This window comes from Sinocyclocheilus rhinocerous, unplaced genomic scaffold (assembly GCF_001515625.1).
Source record: "Sinocyclocheilus rhinocerous isolate Xijiao unplaced genomic scaffold, SAMN03320098_v1.1 scaffold444, whole genome shotgun sequence".
In the NCBI taxonomy this organism is placed as follows: domain Eukaryota; kingdom Metazoa; phylum Chordata; class Actinopteri; order Cypriniformes; family Cyprinidae; genus Sinocyclocheilus; species Sinocyclocheilus rhinocerous.
Genome location: NW_015645540.1, coordinates 1,728,636 through 1,753,448, shown reverse-complemented (window position 1 = coordinate 1,753,448; position 24,813 = coordinate 1,728,636). Strand labels below are relative to the sequence as shown.

Genomic DNA, 24,813 nt, shown 5'->3' with positions numbered 1-24,813 from the left:
CGCAACGCGTAAAAAGACAGTATAAGTCATTATAATCAGTTATTATGTCCCCACTGGATGCAACAAATATGTACAGTATGGTAAGGGGCGTAACATTTCCGTCACATGCTTGAGGTATTCGGCCAATCATAACGCACTGGATAGCTGGCCAATCACAGCACACCTCGCTTTTTCAGACCGATGAGCTTTGTAAAAATCGACGCGTTTCAGAAAGGCGGGGCATAGAGGAGAAACAATAATGTACAGTATGTGGAAAATAATGTATTTTTTTAACCTTAAACCGCATAAACACATTTCATTACACCAAATACTGTTCTTTTTAGCAGCATCATATGACCCCTTTAATAAATTAACCACCTATAACATGCATTATACTTTTTATATTTTTTATTTGTGAATTTTTTTTTTTACTTATTGCATACAATACAATGACAATAAAGTGTCTTAACTCTTACATAATTTAAAATAAAAATACAAAAAAAAACATTCTAACATGCAGAAAAAAATTTGTTTTGATGCTTAAAAACTCCTTTTTTTCTTTGACACATTTATATAATTTAAAAAAAAAGTGATATAATGTATTAGGTGTAAATACCAGGCACAAGCCAGACAATATTATTTTTATTTTTAAGAAGAGAAAAAATGCCACATACCTGACTCCTGTGGCTCTGACACCTGGGTTTCAAAGTGAGCTTTATTTGGAGGCGGCGTCTCAATGGATGGCTCTTCCTGAGGAGATTCTAGACGAGATGCTGCACTCTTCCTGCCGCGTTTCACTGGTGGAGAGGCAATTGGCTGTTCCTCCACGTTCTTTTTCTTGCGATCTCTTGGCCTCCCTGCTGCCACGGGCTTCTGATGTCTAACCCGTCTAGATGGTGTACGGTCTGTAGGAGGCGTCTAACACATGAAAAATACTTAAGCCAGGAATTTCATACAACAGTTAGCAATCGATAACGCAATAATGACTGTCACACAAACCTTTACTAGACTGGACTTTTTGATGTTTTGATGTGGTGTACAACTATTCTTAGCTCTTTTTGAAGAGAATGGTTGGAGGTCTGAGGTCGGTGTGGAATTGAAGAGAGGCCTGGACCGGGGTCTGCCCCGTTTCGGGGTGTGTGGTATGGAACTACAATCACTGTTAGTGTGGCAGGTGGAGATCTCCTTGTGATGAAGAGGAGATAATGTAGTACATGTGTGAAGCGCTGTAGAAACATCAGAAGGGGTCTGATTGTTTTGAGTTTTTTTAGAGTGCCGATAATGTGTCCCTTTTGTTTTTTGAGATCTTAAGTGTTGTTCTGGGCAAGAATTGCGTTCAGAATTGTCCAGTCCATCTGAACAAACGTTTTTAGCAGCTACTTCTTTCTCATTGGGTTGAATTGTTTTTTTTTTCCTTCCCTTCTGAGATCTTTTTGATGTTTCTGATGGACATTTGGGGGTGGTCATTTTTTCAGGCACCATCGGCTCAAGTTCATGTGACTTTGAAGACACCAGTCCATTTGTACCCGTTAGTTGATGTGTTGACTTCTGTAAACAAGCTGATAAGTCAGGAAGAGCATTTTGGTTTGCAGCTTGAGGTTTCTCCTTCTTGGTTGTTCTCTGTCCACGTGATTCTGCAGGATTCAGATCTTGAGACACTGTGGTTTCTTTACTATGCAAGATGGAAGCTTTGTCACCTGAAACAGGTTTGTTAAGTTCTAGAAGAACTTGCGAAATGGGGCGACAGGTCCTGTGAGGATTCCTTCGACGATGAGAAGACATGTACTAATTTACTTTTTTTTTTAAATCAAAGTAAAATATTTTCATGTCATCCCAACTTTATTCACACATAATGATGATGGTGATGATTGTTATTATTATTGAATAATTATTGTTTTTAATAATAATAATACTTTATTTTTTATTATTATTTCACATTACTGTATATGTCAGAATGTCTCAATATGAAGGAGATTATGTCACTTTCTATGATAATAGGCTACATATAGTCCAAAGAGTTTCGTCCTCTTTGCATATTAACTTAGTATCCTATAGTATAACATCTTCTGTAGGCAATAATTCAAGTTTAATGTAGGGGCCATATTGTGACGGCGTTTTCTGTTGTTATGGAAGTCTTCTGTCCTTCACACATTAACCTTGCAGTTCTCCCTGTAAAATGGATAAAGAAACGAATGAAACAGCGCACTGTAAAATAAACGTCTTGTATGATATACTGTACGGTCGATTTATAATCACTCACACTTGCTTGACAAGGTAAGTTGTTTTGGATTCACAGGCTTTCCGCTGACTCTCTGCTGCCACCTGCTGGCTCCTCGCGACATCCTGTAACGCTGCGCATGCATCCAAGTGATGCGATTCACTGGTCAGATTCACCCACAGAATCTCAGTAAGAGCTGCGCAAATCACAATAGGCTAATGAACACGTTTTCATACATTTATTATCGGTCATATTCTGAAGTAAACTGTAAGCGATTGAAGCTCATGCAATAATAAAAATGAATAAAATGTCATGATAAATTAGTCAACATTTAGGAAACAAAAGGAAACTTTTACCTAATGACAATGATTTGATACATATTTTATGTATATATTTATATATGAATTTATAGTATTATTTATCACAGAATCTGGATGGCACACTACATTATGCTCCTTAAAAACAGATAATTATGCTCTCATGGAAAAACATGCAGATGACGTCTTTGGGTAGCCTACACCAACTTGATCATTTATGAAAAATATTTCCATTTTAGGCTCTCTTACCCTCCTGTTGAGCCAGCTCAGAAAAAAGTCTTGCATGTTCGCTCTGGTGCATGAATCTTTGATTTTCCAAAGCTGTAAAATTTTTCTTTAGGATCATCTAAAATAGGGGGAAACATCCAATAAAATCAGTATTACCATAATAAAAACCAATTCAATTAATTATTTAGTCTCTATATCAGTTTTTTAATTATCCTTACACAATAGTACTGTGGTTAAACTCAGTACAAAGATTCAATGCACATTCATCTCTTTCTGATACTCACTTGCAGTCGCAGACTCTCAGTTAGAGATGCATCTGTTTTCCTCTGGCCCTCTAGAAGACTTCCCAGCTCTTCTTGCAGTTTGGTCTGGTTCTCCAAGCTCAGCTTCAGTGCAGATTTTAAGACCGCTTGCTCTTTTTCCTTCATCACTTTGGCTCCCTCCATCTTTTCAATTAAGGCCCGTTGTGCTTCTCTGCATTGTGTAACACCAGCCAAGGGGGGCCAGGTGGCCCAAACCACAATGACGATCAGAGAGACCATGGACCACAGCGCCAGGAGAGCCATAATCCAGTTACAGGTGTTCTGGGCTGAATTGGACCTGGCCATGCTGAGAAAGACACAAACTAAAGAGAACTTCTGCTGTCTGGTCTGACAGGGAGGGAAGTTTATGTGGATCAGTGTTGAACCAGCTGTGTTTTGCTCGCTGAGGCTGGGCTGTTTCTCTGGATATGAGTGGAATCTACGTCAGCATCTACAATGTTATTTTAAGGACCTTATCAGTGCTCTGCGAAATAATACTGTTTTAGAAAACATCCCGGTTTTCTTTCATGTCCTCATGGCATTATGGTTCTTAAATCAGTGTAATTATCCATAATGCAATAATGAGATGAGTATGGAGGGATTAAGACTGACTAAAATGCAGTAAAGGGGATAGTTTACCCAAAAATTAACATTCTCAGCATATCCTGAAAAAAAAAATTGGTGTAGGATTTCCTTCAAAACAACTGTCACTCAGAAACTGCTAGTCAATTTGACAAATAATTAAAAAGAAACAGCAAGTAACACATTGAATTATATGTGAAATTCTTGAAGTACAACAACTGAAATAGTATTTTCTTGTAAAACATACTCCAATAATCTTTTTAAAAATCTGATTTAAAAAAATCTTTTATTTTACAGTGCACAAAAGATTATACTTTGAAAAATGTCTATGTGTATTTTGTCCATACATTAAAAGTCAGTGGGATCCAATATTTTTGGACCCCACTGAGTTTCATTATATGGACAAAAAAAGTTGAAACATTATTTAAAATATAAAGCAAGTCATACATTTTTAAAAGGACATGATGGTGAAAAAAATTACAGCATTTCTGGTTGAATGATCCCCTTTAAATGAACTTGATGACAGAATAAATTCATTTAAAATTGACCCAAAGAAACTAAAAAAACTGGAAGGTTCATGTCGCCAGAGCTAAACAGAGACATACACTGTTGATTTATGTCAACACATCTCATGGGAAGCTAACAGTTCTCAGAATATTCATAGATGTCCTGTGGTTTGAAATTTCAAAGTAAACAGTTGCATTTACAAGACCCCAAAAATCCAAATGTTTATCTGAATAGCAAAACACGATTATGTTACAATGGAGATGGAAAAATCTTTTGTTTAATTAGAACTCTGGGACGTTCAACATCTCTGGACATGTTGAAAATTAAGATAAAAAGGTTGACAAATGCTCAGAGTTATAAAACACTATATTTCACCTCCCAGTGCATTCCTCAGCCCACACACACACCAAATAAAGACACTGTAACTCTATTCTACTTCAATTCTTTTATTTGAATGGACTTTTCTAATGTATATATATATATAAACTTGTCGTAAATAAAACAACATAATAACAGTTACAGTACTGTAAGCCAACAGATATGAATATTGCTATGACTTAACTACAAATGAGCACAACCATTTCCAGATACTGATGCTCACTTGCATATGGAATGTCATACAAAAAAATGGAATTTTTGAAGTGTGTGTTTTGAACAAAAGAAAAGCGTTAAAGCAATAGTTCACCCAAAAAATGAAAATTCTTTTATCATTTACTCACCCTCATGTCGTTCCAAACCTCAAAACTTTCTTTTTTTCTGTGGAACATGAATGTTTCAACTGTTTTGAACATACTATGACTACACACACAAAAGTTGGGTTAGTCCATATTTGACCCAAAGTTGGGTTGAAACAACCCAGCATTTTTTAGAGTGTAGATACAGAAGCAGCTTACTGAGTATTAGATATATGTACAGATCATTCAAAACAGCATTTAGGACTATCATAAGTGTAGAAGTTATTTACTTTGTCTCATATCATAAAATTAGAATTCGATTTGCATAGGAAAAGCGGACATGCAGAGCAATAAAAGCAACTGGCATCTTGAGATTATTCAATTCCTCATAGAGGACTGTGTAGTGCATTACTCACAATGTACATTAATAATATGCTTTGCTCTGAGTGCTGTAATAGAACTGTAAATAAACTCATTTTTATCTACTGATCCAGCATGTATATTTTTGAGGTGACAATTAAAAATACTAAATGCTTGCTTCAGCTGTAACAGACCGGCATCACATAAGGATACTGCAATGCACAAGCGAAACACATGCACACTCTCACTCAGCATTTATAGAAAATACCATTTTGCAATGCTTTTGTTCTAGGAGTAACATGAACTCTACAGGCTTACATGAAGCTTATTGCAAAGTTTAATACTCTATATCTGCCCTGCACATACCAAGCGAAGATATTAGATAGTCATTGCGTTCAGAAAGCAAACAGAGCAGCTTAAGCCATGCTGGTGCTGCGAGTGTCATTTTCAGCTGAAATCGAACGCACCAGCTCTTCCACCCAGCGCACCTCGGAGACCATCTGCTCAGCGAGCACTTCGTAGCGGTTCTCCAACCGGCCAAACTTGCGTTTGAGGGCATTGGCTGACAGCATGGCGGCGCGGGCCTCTTCCTGGCTCTGTCTGCGCAGGGCTTGTGCTCTCTGCAGCTCCTGTTTGATCTGATTCAGATCTGCAGCGATGCTTTCGTTCTCCTCCTTGTACCAGCTTTCTTTCTCCTCATAGATGGAGAGCAGAGCGGCCACGTCCTCAGCGCAGGAGCGCTGGTTCTTCTCCAGCTCTCGTAGGCCTTCCTCGGCTGCTGAGATCTCCTCCATGACCTGGGAGAAGCGCTCAAAGTTGATGTAGGTGTTGTTGGGAGGCATGCTGGAGTGGGATTTGATGGTGTACTCCTTCAGACGGGTGGTCTTCAGACGCCTGCGCTCTGTCTTGCGCTCGCACTCCTCAGGCCGAACATTACGCCTCTTAATCACCTGTATGGGGGGGGATGGGATGAGAACTAGTCAAGCACAGCACAATTGGTTACTAAACTCAAGAGGGAGGAAAAGAGAAACATTCGAACCTTGATCCAGGGATGCTGGAGACTGTCTTCGATTGTCATTCTCTTCCTGAATGTTAAAAGCAAATATTAAATTAAATATTAACAAACAGGAATGAACAAACAGAATTTGCTTCATATTAAACAAATGAGGCTTACAACAAGAGTTATTTTAGTGTTATTTATAATTACTAATATTTTGAATTAGTTTTTATTTTTATATTTTCAGTTTTCATTTTAATAAAGATTTTAGTAATTTTGTTATGCACTTTTGTCCAATTTTATTAGTTTTTTATATTTCCATTTAGCTTTATTTTTTCAGTTTTAGTAATTTTAGTACAACAACTTAAAATGATTATTTTTTCCATTTACATTTTTTATCTAATATTTACATTTTATTTTATATTTACTTTATTACATAGCTTTAGTAACAACACTGGATTTTACTAACTTAGGATCCTTGACCAGCAGTCGGCGAATGAAGTCCTTGGCGAGCTCACTTGTGTTACTGAAGTACTCTTCATCAAAGTCATAGTTGACAGCTGAAATGTTGGTAAGTGTTTCTTGTTTGGTCTCGCCAAGAAACGGAGAAGCGCCACTCAAGCTACAGACAATTAATAATACATTAATATTAGTAAAGCAACATAAAAGAGCATCATCTGGGTGTGGAAAGCATTTAATCAATTGCAGCCAAACAAGTCATGTATGTGACATTACAACTTACACCATGAAGCAGTAATGAGATGAGTATAGTGGGATTAAGACTTTTTTAAATACAAAATTAACAGTTATCATTCAATATTTTTTGGACCCCATTGAGTTTCATTGTATGGACAAAAACAGTTGAAACATTATTTAAAATATAAAGCAAGTCATACATTTTTAAAAGGACATGATGGTGAAAAAAATTACAGCATTTCTGGTTGAATGATCCCCTTTAAATGAACTTGATGACAGAATAAATTCATTTAAAATTGACCCAAAGAAACTAAAAAAACTGGAAGGTTCATGTCGCCAGAGCTAAACAGAGACATACACTGTTGATTTATGTCAACACATCTCATGGGAAGCTAACAGTTCTCAGAATATTCATAGATGTCCTGTGGTTTGAAATTTCAAAGTAAACAGTTGCATTTACAAGACCCCAAAAATCCAAATGTTTATCTGAATAGCAAAACACGATTATGTTACAATGGAGATGGAAAAATCTTTTGTTTAATTAGAACTCTGGGACGTTCAACATCTCTGGACATGTTGAAAATTAAGATAAAAAGGTTGACAAATGCTCAGAGTTATAAAACACTATATTTCACCTCCCAGTGCATTCCTCAGCCCACACACACACCAAATAAAGACACTGTAACTCTATTCTACTTCAATTCTTTTATTTGAATGGACTTTTCTAATGTATATATATATATAAACTTGTCGTAAATAAAACAACATAATAACAGTTACAGTACTGTAAGCCAACAGATATGAATATTGCTATGACTTAACTACAAATGAGCACAACCATTTCCAGATACTGATGCTCACTTGCATATGGAATGTCATACAAAAAAATGGAATTTTTGAAGTGTGTGTTTTGAACAAAAGAAAAGCGTTAAAGCAATAGTTCACCCAAAAAATGAAAATTCTTTTATCATTTACTCACCCTCATGTCGTTCCAAACCTCAAAACTTTCTTTTTTTCTGTGGAACATGAATGTTTCAACTGTTTTGAACATACTATGACTACACACACAAAAGTTGGGTTAGTCCATATTTGACCCAAAGTTGGGTTGAAACAACCCAGCATTTTTTAGAGTGTAGATACAGAAGCAGCTTACTGAGTATTAGATATATGTACAGATCATTCAAAACAGCATTTAGGACTATCATAAGTGTAGAAGTTATTTACTTTGTCTCATATCATAAAATTAGAATTCGATTTGCATAGGAAAAGCGGACATGCAGAGCAATAAAAGCAACTGGCATCTTGAGATTATTCAATTCCTCATAGAGGACTGTGTAGTGCATTACTCACAATGTACATTAATAATATGCTTTGCTCTGAGTGCTGTAATAGAACTGTAAATAAACTCATTTTTATCTACTGATCCAGCATGTATATTTTTGAGGTGACGATTAAACATACTAAATGCTTGCTTCAGCTGTAACAGACCGGCATCACATAAGGATACTGCAATGCACAAGCGAAACACATGCACACTCTCACTCAGCATTTATAGAAAATACCATTTTGCAATGCTTTTGTTCTAGGAGTAACATGAACTCTACAGGCTTACATGAAGCTTATTGCAAAGTTTAATACTCTATATCTGCCCTGCACATACCAAGCGAAGATATTAGATAGTCATTGCGTTCAGAAAGCAAACAGAGCAGCTCAAGCCATGCTAGTGCTGCGAGTGTCATTTTCAGCTGAAATAGAGCGGACCAGCTCTTCAACCCAGCGCACCTCGGAGACCATCTGCTCAGCGAGCACTTCGTAGCGGTTCTCCAACCGGCCAAACTTGCGTTTGAGGGCATTGGCTGACAGCATGGCGGCGCGGGCCTCTTCCTGGCTCTGTCTGCGCAGGGCTTGTGCTCTCTGCAGCTCCTGTTTGATCTGATTCAGATCTGCAGCGATGCTTTCGTTCTCCTCCTTGTACCAGCTTTCTTTCTCCTCATAGATGGACAGCAGAGCGGCCACGTCCTCAGCGCAGGAGCGCTGGTTCTTCTCCAGCTCTCGTAGGCCTTCTTCGGCTGCTGAGATCTCCTCCATGACCTGGGAGAAGCGCTCAAAGTTGATGTAGGTGTTGTTGGGAGGCATGCTGGAGTGGGATTTGATGGTGTACTCCTTCAGACGGGTGGTCTTCAGACGCCTGCGCTCTGTCTTGCGCTCGCACTCCTCAGGCCGAACATTACGCCTCTTAATCACCTGTATGGGGGGGATGGGATGAGAACTAGTCAAGCACAGCACAATTGGTTACTAAACTCAAGAGGGAGGAAAAGAGAAACATTCGAACCTTGATCCAGGGATGCTGGAGACTGTCTTCGATTGTCATTCTCTTCCTGAATGTTAAAAGCAAATATTAAATTAAATATTAACAAACAGGAATGAACAAACAGAATTTGCTTCATATTAAACAAATGAGGCTTACAACAAGAGTTATTTTAGTGTTATTTATAATTACTAATATTTTGAATTCGTTTTTATTTTTATATTTTCAGTTTTCATTTTAATAAAGATTTTAGTAATTTTGTTATGCACTTTTGTCCAATTTTATTAGTTTTTTATATTTCCATTTAGCTTTATTTTTTCAGTTTTAGTAATTTTAGTACAACAACTTAAAATGATTATTTTTTCCATTTACATTTTTTATCTAATATTTACATTTTATTTTATATTTACTTTATTACATAGCTTTAGTAACAACACTGGATTTTACTAACTTAGGATCCTTGACCAGCAGTCGGCGAATGAAGTCCTTGGCGAGCTCACTTGTGTTACTGAAGTACTCTTCATCAAAGTCATAGTTGACAGCTGAAATGTTGGTAAGTGTTTCTTGTTTGGTCTCGCCAAGAAACGGAGAAGCGCCACTCAAGCTACAGACAATTAATAATACATTAATATTAGTAAAGCAACATAAAAGAGCATCATCTGGGTGTGGAAAGCATTTAATCAATTGCAGCCAAACAAGTCATGTATGTGACATTACAACTTACAGTATATATGTGATAACTCCAATGCTCCTGCAGGAAAGAAAATCACAAGAAAATTAACTCTGAGCAAAACTTAACAACTGGTATACTGAATATCATTTATTAATAACCTAAAAAATCATTCATAGCTATGACTAACCACATATCTGCCTCCAGGCCAAGAGGCTCATAATTAACAATTTCCGGTGCTACAAAAGATAAAAGATATGGCAAAGATTAAGGACTCCTAATAAAGTTATCATAAATAAGGATAAACATTATTAAGTGTTATAATAATCTCAAGTTCTCACCAACAAACTCAGGAGTTCCAAAGATGTTTTTAAATTCATTTCCATCCTTAATCTGATGAGCAATTCCAAAATCTATCAGCTTGATTCTGGGGTTCGGCACATTTTTATCCAGCAGCATTATGTTCTCAGGCTGAAAACAAAGATGTAGATGAGTTTGTTTCTTTATCTGAACAGCTTTGGAGAAATTTAGCATTACATCACTTGCTCACCAATGGATCCTCTGCAGTGAATGGAGCTTTTTCACTGAAGAAAGCATTATTATGGATTATGTATATTAGCCGGAAGCAACGGTTTGAAGTTTAAAACGCCTTATTGATGGATTTATTACAAACATGCAGCTTTTCACTTCCCAAGATGTTAACTGATGGACTATAGACTACTTGTGGATTATTGTGCTGTTTTTATGAGCTGTCTGAACTCTCATTCTGACAGCACACATTCACTATTCTTTTATAACAAATCATCCTAGTGCTCACCTTCAAGTCAAAGTGTGCTATGCGTTTCGAGTGGAGGTAGTGAACTCCATCCAGGATCTGCTTGAGGAACTGCGTGGCCTCCTCCTCAGTCAGTGACTCCTTCTCAGCCAGGAAGTCAAACAGCTCCCCTCCAGACACCAGCTCCAGAATCAGGATCACGTCAGTCTTGTTCTCAAAGATGTCATGGAGGGTGATGATGTTGCTGTGTTGGATCTCTCGAAGGATGTTCACCTCTCGCTCAATCTCCTCTCGGCTCACGCCTCGTCGGCTGGATGACAGGCGTCTCTTCTTGATAAACTTGGCGGCATATTCGGTTCCGGTGCTCTTTTCTTTACATTTACGCACAATGGCAAACTGCCCACTGGGAAACATGGTACAATGATACACAGAGAAAACAGAAATGAAAAAGAAGAAATCATGTCATTGCATATAGAAGATAAGGATATGGAATGGGTATATATGTGAACTATATATGTAAACAGAAGTACATACATTCCACAAAACCAAATTCTAGTAACTTTATAAAAGAGATAGAGAGTAACTTATTTGGGTAAATGGTATAAATGCTACATAATGCAACCAAGGAAACTATAAAAAAGTGGTTGAAGTATTCCCCTGATGGCTCCTCTCTGGCCCATCTGTAGTCTCATTTGCACTACAGCTGTTCTCAGGCTCAGAGAGCGAGCATATGCATTGTAAAGCAGTGATGCCATGCTGCAGCAGCACAGCACAGAATCCTCCACTTCATATATAGAAAAAAGGCCAGGCTTGATTCAGTGTTTGCAGATTATTAAGTCACTCTGCTGTGGACTTTTAAATTGCAGGACTCTCATAATATTGATAAGCGCAAACACTATGTCGCCTTGGCAACTCTAGGCCAAACACTATGATGTATTCACTTACCTTTTATTAAAGTGCTTTTGTAATTACATAATTATACTGCTTAATCAAACATTAAAATTTTAGGCTACTTCAAATCTTAATCTTTGTTTTATTCACTGTGTGTGAGATCACTTTAAATCAGGTTAAACTAGTTTGTACAGAGTTTTAAGGAGGGAAATTACATCTCTTACCTTCCTAACTCCTCTTCCATTTCATAGTACAGCTCCACATCCTCCTGCCTGAAGCCAGCCATGATTTTCAGTCTTCAAATGAATCAATCTGTTAGAAAATGACCAGAAATAGTGCCTAGTTTAGTTTCACGGTTTTGACTTTGTCTTCAGTCCACTAAAGACTTTGACATTTTGTTGTCAATCACTATAAATGGTTCCTAACTGTTCTTAAGTGTGCACATGTTTTGGTATTTACTCTTGACCTCACGGGAAGTTGGATTTTAAACTGACATGAGAATGAAAAGTTCCATGTGCAGAATGTGGACATCCTACTTACGTCATTACCTACAGTCATAAACCATGGTTGCCGGATTTTTTTGTAACCTTCTTTTCTTTCTTTATCATAGACCTTTAACAGCTAATATGTTAACACTGCGGTGAAGTGCAATATAAACTCTCTCACACACACACACACAAATTACATCTCAAAAGCTATGCTGGAAGTCATGTTTTGAACATTAATGTGTAAAGATAACTACAACAATCATTTATATTACCTCAGAGGTACAGTTTCACGGCCAAAAATAAGTTGAAATGTGGCCAATAAGAGAAATATAATACGAACAAGTATATTACGATCATCCACAAAATATCTACCAAAGCACTATTTCCAAGTAGCCATCTGGCTAACTTGTAAAAGCAACAACCAGCCAAGACCGGTGTGGCAAGCCTCGTATGTTGACACACAAAACACATTACGGAATAAATAGATAAGATTTTCTCTCACGTGTTATTAATAACGTTATCTATAACAATGCTATCTAGAATAAGACATCTCTGAGAGTTTGTTACATACCTTAACGTCGCCGCATTCCTCAGTATTTTCCGGTTGCTGCGTTCTGGAGAGGCGTGGCTTTTTCAGTGACATCATTGAGACTCCGCCGCAGGACGATGTCAGCTTGCTTGAACCTGTTATTAAGAGTCTGCCAGGTGTTAGCACACTGATCTAAGTTAAAAACTACTTGTATGGGCTTGTTTTGCACTGTTCCTTTCTCAGTGTTACCACAACAGACTAATAACACATATACAAAGGTGTAAATGAGTGAAATAATGAGTTTGCCTGGAAAATCTAATAATAAAGAAACAAAAATAAATAAATAAATACTTTTTGTTATGAATCGGTGTTTCACAAGAGAGACATCCAAAGCGCACAGTGGTAGGGACCGATTTTAATTTCTCTGGCAGTGTCAAATCCTCATTATTTATTGTTGAGCACGTGTATTAAGTGAACTTCAGATATGTGTGCTTCACATAATTGTGCTTGCTGTTCTGTGCACAGTAGGCTACATATGTATGTGAAATGTGAGTCTGTAATTGTGTCAATTATTCAAGACATAATCATATAAAGAATTTTCAGCTCACATTTCAGATGTTTATCATACTGTGTAAAGAAACAATAGCTGCAACATCTCATTCGTTTTTTGAAAAACCACAAAATCTTTTTGACTTCATGGAAAATGCTCTGCAAAGTCAAGCAAGTTCTGGACGTTAAAGACACATTAAATCTGCAGTTAGGCTAAAACACACCCAAAATACATTATGTTAACCATAATTTGTCTGGGAAATCTCTGACATTAACTGTATGTATGCAGGATTTGTGAGTATTTATGAGACCAGCATTAGGTATTTCTTTGTGCCTATTCACTGGATGTTTATAGAAATGGTCTTAAAGGGATAGTTCACCAAAAAATTAAAATTCTGTCATCATTTACTTATCCTCAAGTTGTTCCAAACCTGTATGAGTTTATTTCTTCTGCTGAGTACAAAATATGATATTTTGAAGAATGCTGGCAACCAAACAGTTGACTGTACCCATTGACTTCCATAGCATTTTTTTCTCTACTATGGAAATCAATGGCTCCAACTGTATTCCAACTGAAATACCATTTGGGAAAATGCATTTGGTCTGACAAAACGACAAATCATATCCAAATATTATATATAAAATAATATATCTAATAATATTTAATTCTATCCATTCTAATAATGCTGCTGAAACAGTTCTACTCCGCCGTGTTTTTTTGTTCTGTCACTGTCATTCTGTTACACTGTGGAAGCTTCTGTCACGAAAACAAATTCCTCGTATGTGTAAACATACCTGGCAATAAAGCTCATTCTGATTCTGATTCATTCATTCTAATATTTAATTCTTAACACAAACCGATGACTCTTGAAACTTGGCAACCTATGAAAAGTGGAAGACAGACAGACCGTCAATAATATGTGGCCAGTTATTTTTAAAGCCATCTTCTGTCATGTGACAATATGCTACTGTACAGATAATGTCTGTTAGTGGAAAAAGAAAATTATCATATTCTACTTCTGAAAAATCCAATCACTTGTAAAGTCATTACAATTACTTGATTCTTTTGTAAAAATTGTAATTTATGTATTTATATGTTCTCTTCAAAATAACATTAGAAAAAACATTGAAATATTATAATATGATAAAATATGGTAATGTAAGCATATAGATCATTAAAAGAAAAGAAAACAACAAAAACATAGAACAAAAACAAATGAAAAGATGCTGTGAAGTAGTTAGAAAAACATCAATCATCAAAGGGAAAAACAACAAAAAATAAATAAATATATATAAAAATAAATACCAAAATAAATGCATTAGGCCTAATAGTTTTGCAAAACTGGCCGTAAAATATGATGACACTAAAGAAATTACAAATTTGGACGTTAAGAAGTGGAGGCGTGACTAAAACTTGATTGATTACAGCGAAAGCCAACAGGCCAAGAGTGGACGTTCGGAAGCGGACGAAGTTAGCCAATCGGCAACGTACTGCAAAATGTGGGCGGGATATGCTTAAACAGCTGATCGTTGAGTCGGAGGAAGGCAGAGTGCGGATGAAGGGGGGGTCCTCACTGCAGAACACAAGATCCAGGGTGCGAGGTTGTATCCAGATCCAACTCCTCCCACCTTACATATACCTAAACCTACCCGTCTCCACCCCGATCCCTAAACCCACCCATCTCCACCCCCTAGATGTGGATCTAACCCCGCCCCCTGGATCTTTGTTCTGCAGTGAGGGGCTATTGGATGGGGGAGACGACGACAATCAGGCATCATGCGATTTTTGTCAAGTCTCCTTTGGGCAGCTCTTTTGATCGAACAGGTAAGACGTAAGAAAACACAAAAGAATCCGTATGCTTTTTGGTGCGTTTCTCAACAGGTCTGTCCCCAGTTTGTTAGATTTTTTCCGATGATTACTAGCTACATGCTAGTAAGCTTAGCTTGCGGTGGACTTCAGTAGGATGTGCTCGTGTATGTTTCGGGGCCGCGCGGCCGAGTTGACATGACACTGTTTCTGCGAAACATGCACAACACTGATCAAACGAGCGACAAACTCATTTTCTCTGGATCACCATTAACGATAAACCTTTATTTTCAGTGGGTTATTTATTTTGCAAGCAATGATACTGTACACCGAAAATGTTAAAACGGAAAATTTTAACGGACAATTAATGTAAACATAAGTTAAAACCCTGTCGTTTGAAAACGGCGAGTTGCCTTACTATATACAGTACCTTACCAAAATATATTTATATTTAGTAAGAAGTATGAATTTCCTGAAAAAGTAATAGTGAAAGTAAGGCAATACATACAAATTATAACAATATTTTACAGTTAAAGTGCTGACTTTGTTGGGATTCCCTGTGTGAACAACCACATTTGTTTAGATTTTAAGAATGTAGTGTATTCTTTTTTTCTGCTACCAGTTATGCACATTGGAGTATTATGTTGCATTTTAGTTTATTTGGTTCATGTTTATAGAATTATTTTAGTGTCATATATTAACCTGATTATGTGTTGTGTTTGTGTGGGTGACAGTGAGCTCTGTCTTTATGTAATCATTGTCCACAGTTGCTGGAAAGGTCAATTATGATGATCTGTAAGTCATCGTATGGCTTTTCATTGTACTTTCATGGCCATTTCATTATACTTTTGTTTTGTTATTATCAGATATATTTACTTAGATGTTATAAGAACATGTAATTACACACACACACACACATATATGCATTCATGTAATTAATGCTTATAACATCATATAAATAATTAAACTCTACTTAAATTATTAAATTATTAATTTAATGAATAGTGTAATATATGAATAATCTCAGTAACACTAAAGCAAAAACAACACAATTTCTAAACATGTGGTCCTGCATGTTATTGAACTAAAAACAGTTAGTAAATGAAAGTCAAACATTTGCATACATTAGCACTTTATGCAAGTTCATGTCACCTATTTACTACAGATGTATACACACTTCTCTCCTTTTGCCAAGGTTCCCCTCTTTGCACAGCATTCTTATGCACAAACCTGTTAACCTATGCAGTATCTATTCTGATTCACAGGTTTTAGGTGAATATGGCATGGCACATTTCAGCGACGGGGGCAACAGTAAAGGCAAAGATTACTGCATATTCTTCAACTCTCAGTGGGCTCGACTACCTCAGGACCTCAGTAAAGCAGTTAGTAGCAATTTAGATTTTATACACACACACACAAATAGAAAACCCCAAATCTTTTACTGTTGGCTTTCAAATCAATTGCAGCCTTTCCAACAAAACCCCTGCTGTATCTGAAACTGCAGTTACAATTTGGATGCAATTTAGTATCACAGTGCTGCCACTCATTCACCCTTTATTGTTTTCCTCAGGCACGGCTGCAGACTTATGATCTCACCACCTCTGTGCTGTGCTCCCCCACTGATGTACCTGAGGGTGGCTTCCCAAACAGCATCCCAATGGTGATGAGAGGAAATTGCACTTTCTATGAGAAAGTCAGATTGGCCCAGATCAATGGTGCCAAGGGACTTCTGATTGTCAGCAAAGATAGACTGGTAACACATCATAACACCATTAATGGCGCCATGAACATTCGTCGAAACATTTTCACATGAGTCACACATAAATGAACTTGTTTGAAATGATTTACAGACTCCACCCTCAGGCAACAAGTCCCAGTATGAGGAGATAGGCATCCCAGTGGCCTTGCTAAGCTATAAAGACATGCTGGACATCAGTAAGGTAAGTTCAGAATCACTTAAACACATAGCATTTTGTAATCACAAAGGCAACAACAACAAAAAAATGTGTCTCTAGACGTTTGGGGAGAAAAGGCAGGTGGCCATGTACGCACCCAAAGAACCAGTGGTGGACTACAACATGGTGCTCATCTTCCTGATGGCGGTGGGCACGGTGGCTGTCGGAGGATACTGGGCTGGCAGCAGGGACATTAAAAAGTAAGAATTGTGCCCTTGTAACAGTGTGAACCCTTGAGGCACAGGTTGCAAGATAAATTAGTGATAAAGCTGACAGCCTGCAGAATTTATTTAACTAAACTCACATCTGTGTGCCTTTAGACGTTACATGAAGCACAAGAGGGACGACAGTGCTGAGAAACAAGACGAGGAGACCGTTGACGTCACCCCCATCATGATTTGTGTGTTTGTGGTCATGTGTTGCTCTATGCTGGTGCTCTTGTATTTCTTCTATGATCAGTTGGGTAAATAAATGATTCGGTTGTTATTGTCTTTTAATAAACTGTCAGCATTTCGTTTGATCTTGATGATTTAATTTATTCCTCACCCTTTCTCTCACAGTGTATATGACTATCGCGACGTTCTGTCTGGCATCTGCCGTTGGTCTGTACAGCTGTCTTTGGCCTTTTGTCCGAAGAATACCGTTTGGGAAATGCAGGTTAGAGATGTGCATGAGAAAGACTAGATAAGATTCTTTTTGGCTTTGTATTGAAGGAAATGCTTTGTGTTGACAGGATACCTGAGAATAACCTGCCATACTGCCACAAGCGGCCACAGGTGCGCATGCTGATCCTTTCAGCCTTCTGTATAGGAGTCAGTGTCACTTGGGGAGTTTTCCGCAACGAAGACCAGTAAGAATAGTAAAAAAAAAAAAGCACTTTAGGTTTTGACACTTTCAGCACTATTACAGTGTCTGATCAAATATCATGTTCCCTAGGTGGGCGTGGATACTTCAGGATGCGTTAGGCATCGTGTTCTGTCTCTACATGCTGAAAACAATCAGGCTGCCCACTTTCAAGGTGAGTTTAAAATGTCGATGGATGCTGCCGATTGCCAGTGTAACATCTTTAGGATGTGGAGATGATACATTTCTTCTCGTTGTAGGCCTGCACTCTGCTGCTGGTCGTGCTGTTTGTGTATGACGTGTTTTTTGTTTTCATAACACCACTCTTAACTGAGGTATGAGATTTTTTAACTAAAACTAATGGAATGATAAAATAGAATTTGATATTGTTTTGCATATTTTTGTGTGTTATGTGCAGAGTGGGGAAAGTATCATGGTCGAGGTGGCAGCTGGTCCATCGGATTCCTCTACTCATGAGAAGGTAGGAAGGTGTTTTTTTGAATTTGCATACATTTAAATACATATTTATAATATTTTTTGGTGTCAAATTTGGCGCCTCTTTCTTCATTAGCTTCCCATGGTGCTGAAAGTGCCCAGGTTGAATTCATCTCCTCTGGTCCTGTGTGACCGGCCCTTCTCTCTCCTGGGCTTTGGGGATATCTTGGTACCAGGTAATGTCACTACTGTTGTTGCATCAGCTGCACGATGAACAGATTTCCAGGGTTCATGGAAAGAAAACAGTGATGCACCAAAATATATATATATTTTTTTTTACCAAAACCAAAATTAGTGTTCATTTAGCCGAAAATAAAGTTTGGGCAATTGAACTTTTTTTTTGGTCACGGTAAAATGCATCCACACTGCTGACATTTTTACCTGTTGTAGCTTTTCCATGCTGTGTGCATGAAAAAGATGATAATGCTATTTCATGTTTCGGAAAGTCTTTTTCGAGTATGGCCCTGTATGACGTCATAAAGGGTGGAATCCCTTATATGGGCACTTCTCCCGGAAGAGCACGCATACACGTCAACCAGAGCGAGAGCAAGTGCAGCCCATCAACGCGCTGCACAGGACTTGCTCGAGAAGGATTTGTCATTTTGTTTTTAGACCTTGCTCAGCTTCTCAAAGAACCCAGTGTTAAGGGAACAATGGATGCAGTTTGTTTCTCCGGGGCAGCAACGGAGTTGTGCAAATGTGTTTGTTTGTTCCCGGCATTTCGGTGACAAGTGTTTTATAAAAAAATTAAATAATTTAAGTCAATAATGTTTTTGTTCCTGTTTTATTTATGTCGATGTCACAGCTTGCAGACGATCGCTGTGCAAAAGCTTCGCGTGCTTGTGACTCTTTAGCTCCGCCCACAGCACGCCTCCAGGAGCTCGACTGTTTTCGGAGAGAAACGTAAAGCTGTATCTGTCTTTTATAAATCTGATAAAACTAAAGACTCTTCGGAGATATGAAGGATGCAATACTACTCTATAGGTACTCAAGATTACCATGAGATTGGCAGAAACTGTTATGTCCCCTTTAAATGTCACTGTTTTGGTTAATGGTTTTGGCCGTTCATATAATTTAATTAAATTTTTTTAATATATTTTAGCCGAATATTTTTGGTTGCCAAAATGTTTATATTTTTATCATTGAAATAAAATGAAAATATTAGGCAAGCTTAGTTGTCTGGCTCTGATTATCAAACCTGATATAAAGATGTTATTGATGATATATAGACAAAAAAAAAATCAATGCTTGTATCTGATTTCTTTGAATTCAGACTTCACCATCCTTCTGTTTTTTTTCTTTCTTTCTTTTAAGTCATCTTGCACTTTTTAATAATGACATTTTGTTTCTTCAGGTCTGCTGGTAGCATATTGTCACAGATTTGACATTCTCATGCAGACTTCTCGAATATACTTTCTGGCCTGCACTATTGGTAAGACACTGACTACCTTTTAAATTCAGATATGTTGTATGTGGTAATACACTGGCTGACATAAACTTTATAGCAGTATCTTTATTTTCAAGCTTTTATTTAGTTATTTGGTATCTTTAACGCATGTACAGTATATTGTGCCTCTCGTTTAAAGACACTGAATCTGATCTGTTTGTTTAGGCTATGGCATTGGTCTTCTCATCACATTTGTGGCTCTGGCGCTGATGCAGATGGGTCAGCCTGCCCTCTTATACCTGGTGCCTTGCACGCTCCTCACCAGCCTTGCGGTGGCACTGTGGCGCAAAGAACTGCCTTTGTTCTGGACAGGAAGTGGATTTGTGGTGAATACCAGTTTGATATGAGTGCCTTCTTCAGTCGGAAAAGTTCTAGGGTTATGTACAGTTACTAGACTTACAGTTGAGTAAATTCACCCACGTGTTTTTGTTCTGCTCTTAATTTGCTCTCATTTTTACTGTGGGTGTTTTCTTTAAAAGAGGGGTTCGGTGTCAACCTTGGGAAGAAAACGGTCGTTTCCAATATGTCCTTAACACAAAATTTACACCCTTTGATTTCACAGACATTTGTTTAAAATGTTTAGAAACATATACAGCATAGATCCCTGAGATCCTGAATGGAAACTCCTGTAGTAAAAGGAGATTTTACAGAGATTTTGAAGGCTTTAGACAAATGCCTGTTTGACTGAACTTATTATATCTAATTGTATTTCTTTAAACCACAGTATGAGGAATTGCTGTGCTACGGACTGATATACACGAGTTAAAACCACCGTTTGATAAACACCAGATCTCTCCTGTACTGTAGGTCTGGTAAGAGATGTGTGTGTGCCAGAAGAGGGCTTATGTTTCATTTCCTCAGCTCTTTAGCTAACAGTGTTCTAGCTTTTAATCTAATAATCGGCCTGGAGATTTGTTGGTCTTGAGTTAATCTATGGTGATATCCTGTACGAGAAGATCCGTGTTATCTCCTCTGATTTTTCGCTTCTTCACTAAGTTACAGATCAGAAGCCGTTTTTTGAAGTGATTCTAACATTTTTCTTCTGCTTTAAATTGCAATTGCACTGGCATTACTGTCTATATTTTTATATACACTGCCATTCAAAAGGGGGCGTTTTTAATAATTTTGGAAGAAGTCATCAAGTCTGCAAAATTCAATTTAAAATAATTGTTTCCTATTTGAATATATTGTGAAAATGTAATTTATTCCTGTGATTAATTTTCAGCAGCCATTACTCCAGTCTTCAGTGTCACATGGTTATTCAGGAATATGCTAATGCAATGCTCAAGAAAGATAAAAAAAATATATAATTATTATCAGTGTTGAAAATGTTATTTTCATCAGGATTCTTTGATGAATAGAAAGTAGATAAGCGTTTATTTGAATGCCTTGATCACTTTTTTTTTTTTATGTGTCCTTGCTGAATAAAAGTATTAATTTTTATTCAAATTAATAAGTGTTTTTAAAAAAATCTTACTGACCCCAAATTTTTGAATGGTAGTGTGTATATATTAAAGGGGTCATATGATGCTGCTAAAAATAACAGTGCACATTTGGGCGGTGTTATGCAAATCTTCGCACATCGTGACGTAGACATGTGGGGTGTGTTAGAACGAGCCGTTTTAGGTAGGCGTGGTTGACTCTTAACTTTTATAAAGAATATCTCTTTGGATTTGAGACTTTAGTCTTTGCAACTTTACAGATCTTGTTTATGCACCAAGAGCTTGTAACACTCCAAAGAGAAAGGAAAAATTGAAATCGCATCATATGACCCCTTTAAATACTAAGAATTTAATATTAAACAATTTATTTTAATTACAATTTTTACTTCTATTTCATCATATGTGTCTCATTTCATCCTCAGCCGCCTCCCATTGTCATGGAACAAATCAACTGTACTCAAACCCCAGGACCGTCCACAGATGAACCCCGGTCCAATCCTGAGCCGCCGGACTCTGAAACGACCAATCAGTGTGAGGACCCTCCTCCACCAGCACAAGAAGAAGTTCCACATCTTACAGATGGATCTACTACATAAAGACAAAAGACTCGAAGGATGCTCATTTCTTTTTCATTTTTTGAAGTCAGTTATATATCTGACCATATACGTAATAGACTTGAGCAGTATGAACATCTCAGTGCACTTGTTTTAAGCCTTTGAAATTGTACAGTCCATTTGAATCGAAGGAGGAGGAGACACAACACTATCAGCTGTGCTTCATCCAGCTTACTTCAAGTTCACATTTGGTGGCATTAGGAAGGCATCGAATGGACCGTTTTTATCTTCTTCACGAGGATCTCAACTCTGAGTGTTATTTTGTCTCCCTCTTTGTTTTTCGTAAATTAACGTTCTCTCAGTACATGAAACAAAGTGCAGCTAGACATTTTAAAACAAATGTCAAGAAAATTCAAGACAGCTCACTGAAAATATTTCTATTTGGCTTCCAGTTGATAATGCATTGCTGACAGGTTCTGTCCTTGTCATAACAGCGCTGAAGTATTGCATCCTTTAAAATACTGTGCTAATAAGGACTGAATGAACCAAAGGCTTTGGGAATAAAGATTTATTAGTTTTATCCTCAGTTTTGAGAATGCTGGGGGTTGATAAGATTGTTAATCGTTTATATCACGGTACGCTGTATAATTCAGAGCAGCACTGTTACACAAGGCCACATAATTTAACAAAAACTTCCTTATTGGTTTGGAATGTGATTTCAGCGTTAGTTGCATTGAAATAGATCATATTCATATGCTCATGGCTTATTGAAAGCATTGTATTTAGAATGTGCTGTTTACTTGATGGAAGGGATGTTTGAGATTTCAAAATAAAAAGTGCAAACATTTTTAAAAGTGCAGTTTTTAAGAATTATTTCCTGCCCAACTATTGTGTGACAGTCCTTCTGTTTTATAGTAGGATTTTTGTATTCGTGGTACTTTTTAAAGTTGTTTTTCAGTGAAAAGCACTGATATTATTTTCTCAGTATGATTTTAGTTTTAAATTACATCAAGTTTATTTAAGAAGTTTATGTGGCACCGGTGTCTCATTGAAATCTTTTTGACTTGGCTACAGTGTGTTTTGCTTTTATTGGGCCACTGTGATCATGTGGAATAACATGGACAAGTTGTAATCGAGATATTTTGTCTGTTTATTAATACTCCTGATGTCTGGCGGTCGTGTGTCATAGATCTTCAGAGTCATGTATGCTGAAGCTCTCGATTAGAGATCAACATGTGCTGTAAAAGTGTGATTTTGAAAAGTTGTTAAAGAGAGCACATATTAAAGGGATAATGCATTATGTTATGTGGTGTATTGTGGTGTTTTAATGTGTGATCACTTGAGAAATACTTAGTATATTCACTGGCAAAAATGTATTGTAAAATAGTTCATGAGTTCTTCCTCTCACATTAAAAGGTAAGCAGTAAAGTGTAGCAGTATAATTGTGGGTTATATGTTATCAAATTATGAGTCATTGTGGTTGGGACCTGGAAATGACCCTTACTAAACTGTGGTTTTACCACCAGAGCACTTGTTTCACTGTCTCCCATCTGGTTCACTTGACTCTCTTTGAAATCCAACTCCAGGCTATAATGTTGAACTTTATGACCAAGGTAAAAAACAAAACAAAAAAAGCATTTATATAAACTATTGTGGTTGAAATGAGCCATACTGAAACTGTCTTAAGTGGAACAGTGATGGAAAAAATCACTTCATGTCAAAAAGGCTGTTGCCTTAGGCCTTTTTAAACAGCAGTTAAATGAAGTGCAATTTCGTAAGACTAACATTATCCTTATGCCATTAGAGCAGAAAAACATCTCAGTCCTTAGTTTTTCATTCAAGAATGGTTATCATGCTTTTTCTTCAAAAAATGAAAGCACAAAGTGTAAATAAAGCATTGTTTACTTCATCGCTATCACAGTAAAAGTGTGCGGAGATGTGCACATAAATACGCCGTTTACTGCTTGCGTGACGGATCAGTTCTTTATAGATCAGTCCTGTCTTACTGGCGCAAATTAATTTTGTTACATGAATTAATTTATGAAGAACGACTGGAGACGGATTGGAGATGCTTTTATTTTGCGTTATAAGCCTTCTGCATGCTATATTTTTTCAACGGTTTTCAAAAAGTGTTGGGGGGTGGGGTCCCCTCGGTAAAAATCGCGTTCTGTTGAGTTCCCTCTCCCTCGTCGGGCCCTTGGAATCGTCCTAACCTCTCCGCGGTACGATTCGTACCATACGAACACCTTGTTAGCGACTAAATATTATTAAAAATGTCCGGAACATTTGAGTATTTTATATGGTTGAGTAATTTCATATGGTTGCATTGCAAAAAAATAAACTGCATTATAAAATTCCACGTTTTTCATGATCCACAAAACTACAAAAATATTTGGGTTGTATTTAGTGGTTCATGCCAGCAGACTGCTGATTTTTTTAGTGTACGTCGAGGTGGTAACATAATATCGTGAACCCTCCCGTAATGCCCAGAGAACATCAGAAATGTAGTTTATGAACAAGTTGTTATTCCTGAACTATCCTGCCTTCCTTAAATGCTTAGTTCACCCAAAAATGAAAATTAGCCCATAAATTACTCACCCTCAAGTCATCCTAGGTGTATATGACTTTCTTCTTTCAGACGAATCCAGTCGGAGTTATATAAAAAATTGTCTTTGATCTTTCAAGCTGTTTCATGGCACTCAGTGGCTGTTGCATGCATCAGTCCAAAATAAGTTAAATAATAAGTGCCTATCCATAAAAAAAATGTCTCACACGGCTCTGGGGGTGGGGGTGGTTGGTGAGCAAAGGCCTCCTGTAGAGAATCGATGTGTTTTTGTAAGAAAAATATCCATATTCAAAACATAATAATCACTTTAATGTAGCTTGCGCTCACTGTTGTACATTGGAAGCAGTTCCGGGTGGATGACATATGGAGGTCGGCTTTGCGCCACTCAGAAGTGACGCACGAGGAAGCGCAGGGGAGAGATCAAAACAAAACAATGGTCACTTATTAGAAGTACAAAACGAGGATTTGTACACAACTGCTTCTGTGTACAACTGTTGGCGCAAGCTACATTAGTGATTATTATGTTTTGAATATGGATATTTTTCTTACAAAAACGCATCGATTCGCTACAGGAGGCCTTTTTTCACCCCTTGGAGCCGTGTGAGACACTTTTTTTTGTGGAAGGGTGCTTTTT

The 24,813-nt window shown here is 37.4% G+C and overlaps 4 protein-coding genes across 5 annotated transcripts in view; 1 reads left to right on the top strand and 3 right to left on the bottom strand.

The window, feature by feature from the left end:
* LOC107706293 (PWWP domain-containing protein MUM1L1-like) overlaps positions 1-1,761 on the bottom strand; it is a 4,210-nt gene extending 2,449 nt beyond the window's left edge. The window contains exons 1-3 of the mRNA XM_016509969.1: positions 1,677-1,761; positions 1,506-1,613; positions 654-884 (exon numbers count right to left, since the gene is read on the bottom strand). Of these exons, the coding sequence (XP_016365455.1) occupies positions 654-884; positions 1,506-1,613; positions 1,677-1,761 (424 nt within the window). The remainder of the gene's footprint in view (positions 1-653; positions 885-1,505; positions 1,614-1,676) is intronic.
* A 3,191-nt stretch (positions 1,762-4,952) lies between these two features.
* Positions 4,953-6,881, bottom strand: LOC107706292 (death-associated protein kinase 3-like; the record flags this gene model as incomplete). The annotated part of the gene is made up of 3 exons (XM_016509968.1): positions 4,953-6,117; positions 6,207-6,252; positions 6,634-6,881. Coding segments are annotated over 3 exons (828 nt in total), but the record flags the coding sequence as incomplete, so codon positions are not given.
* Positions 6,882-7,939: 1,058 nt separating this feature from the next.
* Positions 7,940-12,642, bottom strand: LOC107706382 (death-associated protein kinase 3-like). Of its 2 annotated transcripts, none has more exons than XM_016510079.1 (9): positions 12,564-12,642; positions 11,729-11,816; positions 10,656-11,016; positions 10,180-10,309; positions 10,029-10,077; positions 9,893-9,919; positions 9,620-9,772; positions 9,193-9,238; positions 7,940-9,104 (listed from the first exon to the last, which is right to left on the bottom strand). In XM_016510079.1, the coding sequence occupies exons 2-9, from the start codon at positions 11,788-11,790 to the stop codon at positions 8,571-8,573; spliced, it is 1,362 nt and encodes a 453-aa protein (XP_016365565.1). In that variant the 5' UTR covers positions 11,791-11,816; positions 12,564-12,642; the 3' UTR covers positions 7,940-8,570. The 2 variants fall into 2 exon arrangements, with proteins under 2 accessions (XP_016365565.1, XP_016365566.1); XM_016510080.1 differs by lacking the exon at positions 12,564-12,642 and adding an exon at positions 12,399-12,461.
* A 2,151-nt stretch (positions 12,643-14,793) lies between these two features.
* On the top strand, positions 14,794-22,918 carry LOC107706381 (signal peptide peptidase-like 2B). The gene is made up of 15 exons (XM_016510078.1): positions 14,794-14,895; positions 16,143-16,259; positions 16,448-16,630; positions 16,728-16,817; positions 16,893-17,032; positions 17,153-17,295; positions 17,393-17,489; positions 17,566-17,682; positions 17,769-17,850; positions 17,936-18,010; positions 18,094-18,156; positions 18,247-18,346; positions 19,525-19,602; positions 19,783-19,943; positions 21,482-22,918. Exons 1-15 carry the CDS (start codon positions 14,848-14,850, stop codon positions 21,653-21,655), a joined length of 1,668 nt encoding a protein of 555 aa, XP_016365564.1. The 5' UTR covers positions 14,794-14,847; the 3' UTR covers positions 21,656-22,918.
* The last annotated feature ends 1,895 nt before the right edge of the window (positions 22,919-24,813 follow it).

Excerpts from the sequence above, each read along its gene's own strand:
- LOC107706382 (XM_016510079.1), bottom strand. The coding sequence starts at position 11,790 with ATGGCTGGCTTCAGGCAGGAGGATGTGGAGCTGTACTATGAAATGGAA. Across the intron at positions 10,078-10,179 it reads TGGAACTCCTGAGTTTGTTG|CACCGGAAATTGTTAATTAT; the intron begins GTGAGAACTTGA and ends TATCTTTTGTAG. Across the intron at positions 9,920-10,028 it reads GGCCTGGAGGCAGATATGTG|GAGCATTGGAGTTATCACAT; the intron begins GTTAGTCATAGC and ends TCTTTCCTGCAG.
- LOC107706381 (XM_016510078.1), top strand. The coding sequence starts at position 14,848 with ATGCGATTTTTGTCAAGTCTCCTTTGGGCAGCTCTTTTGATCGAACAG. Across the intron at positions 17,296-17,392 it reads TTTCTTCTATGATCAGTTGG|TGTATATGACTATCGCGACG; the intron begins GTAAATAAATGA and ends TTTCTCTCACAG. Across the intron at positions 18,157-18,246 it reads ATTCCTCTACTCATGAGAAG|CTTCCCATGGTGCTGAAAGT; the intron begins GTAGGAAGGTGT and ends TTTCTTCATTAG.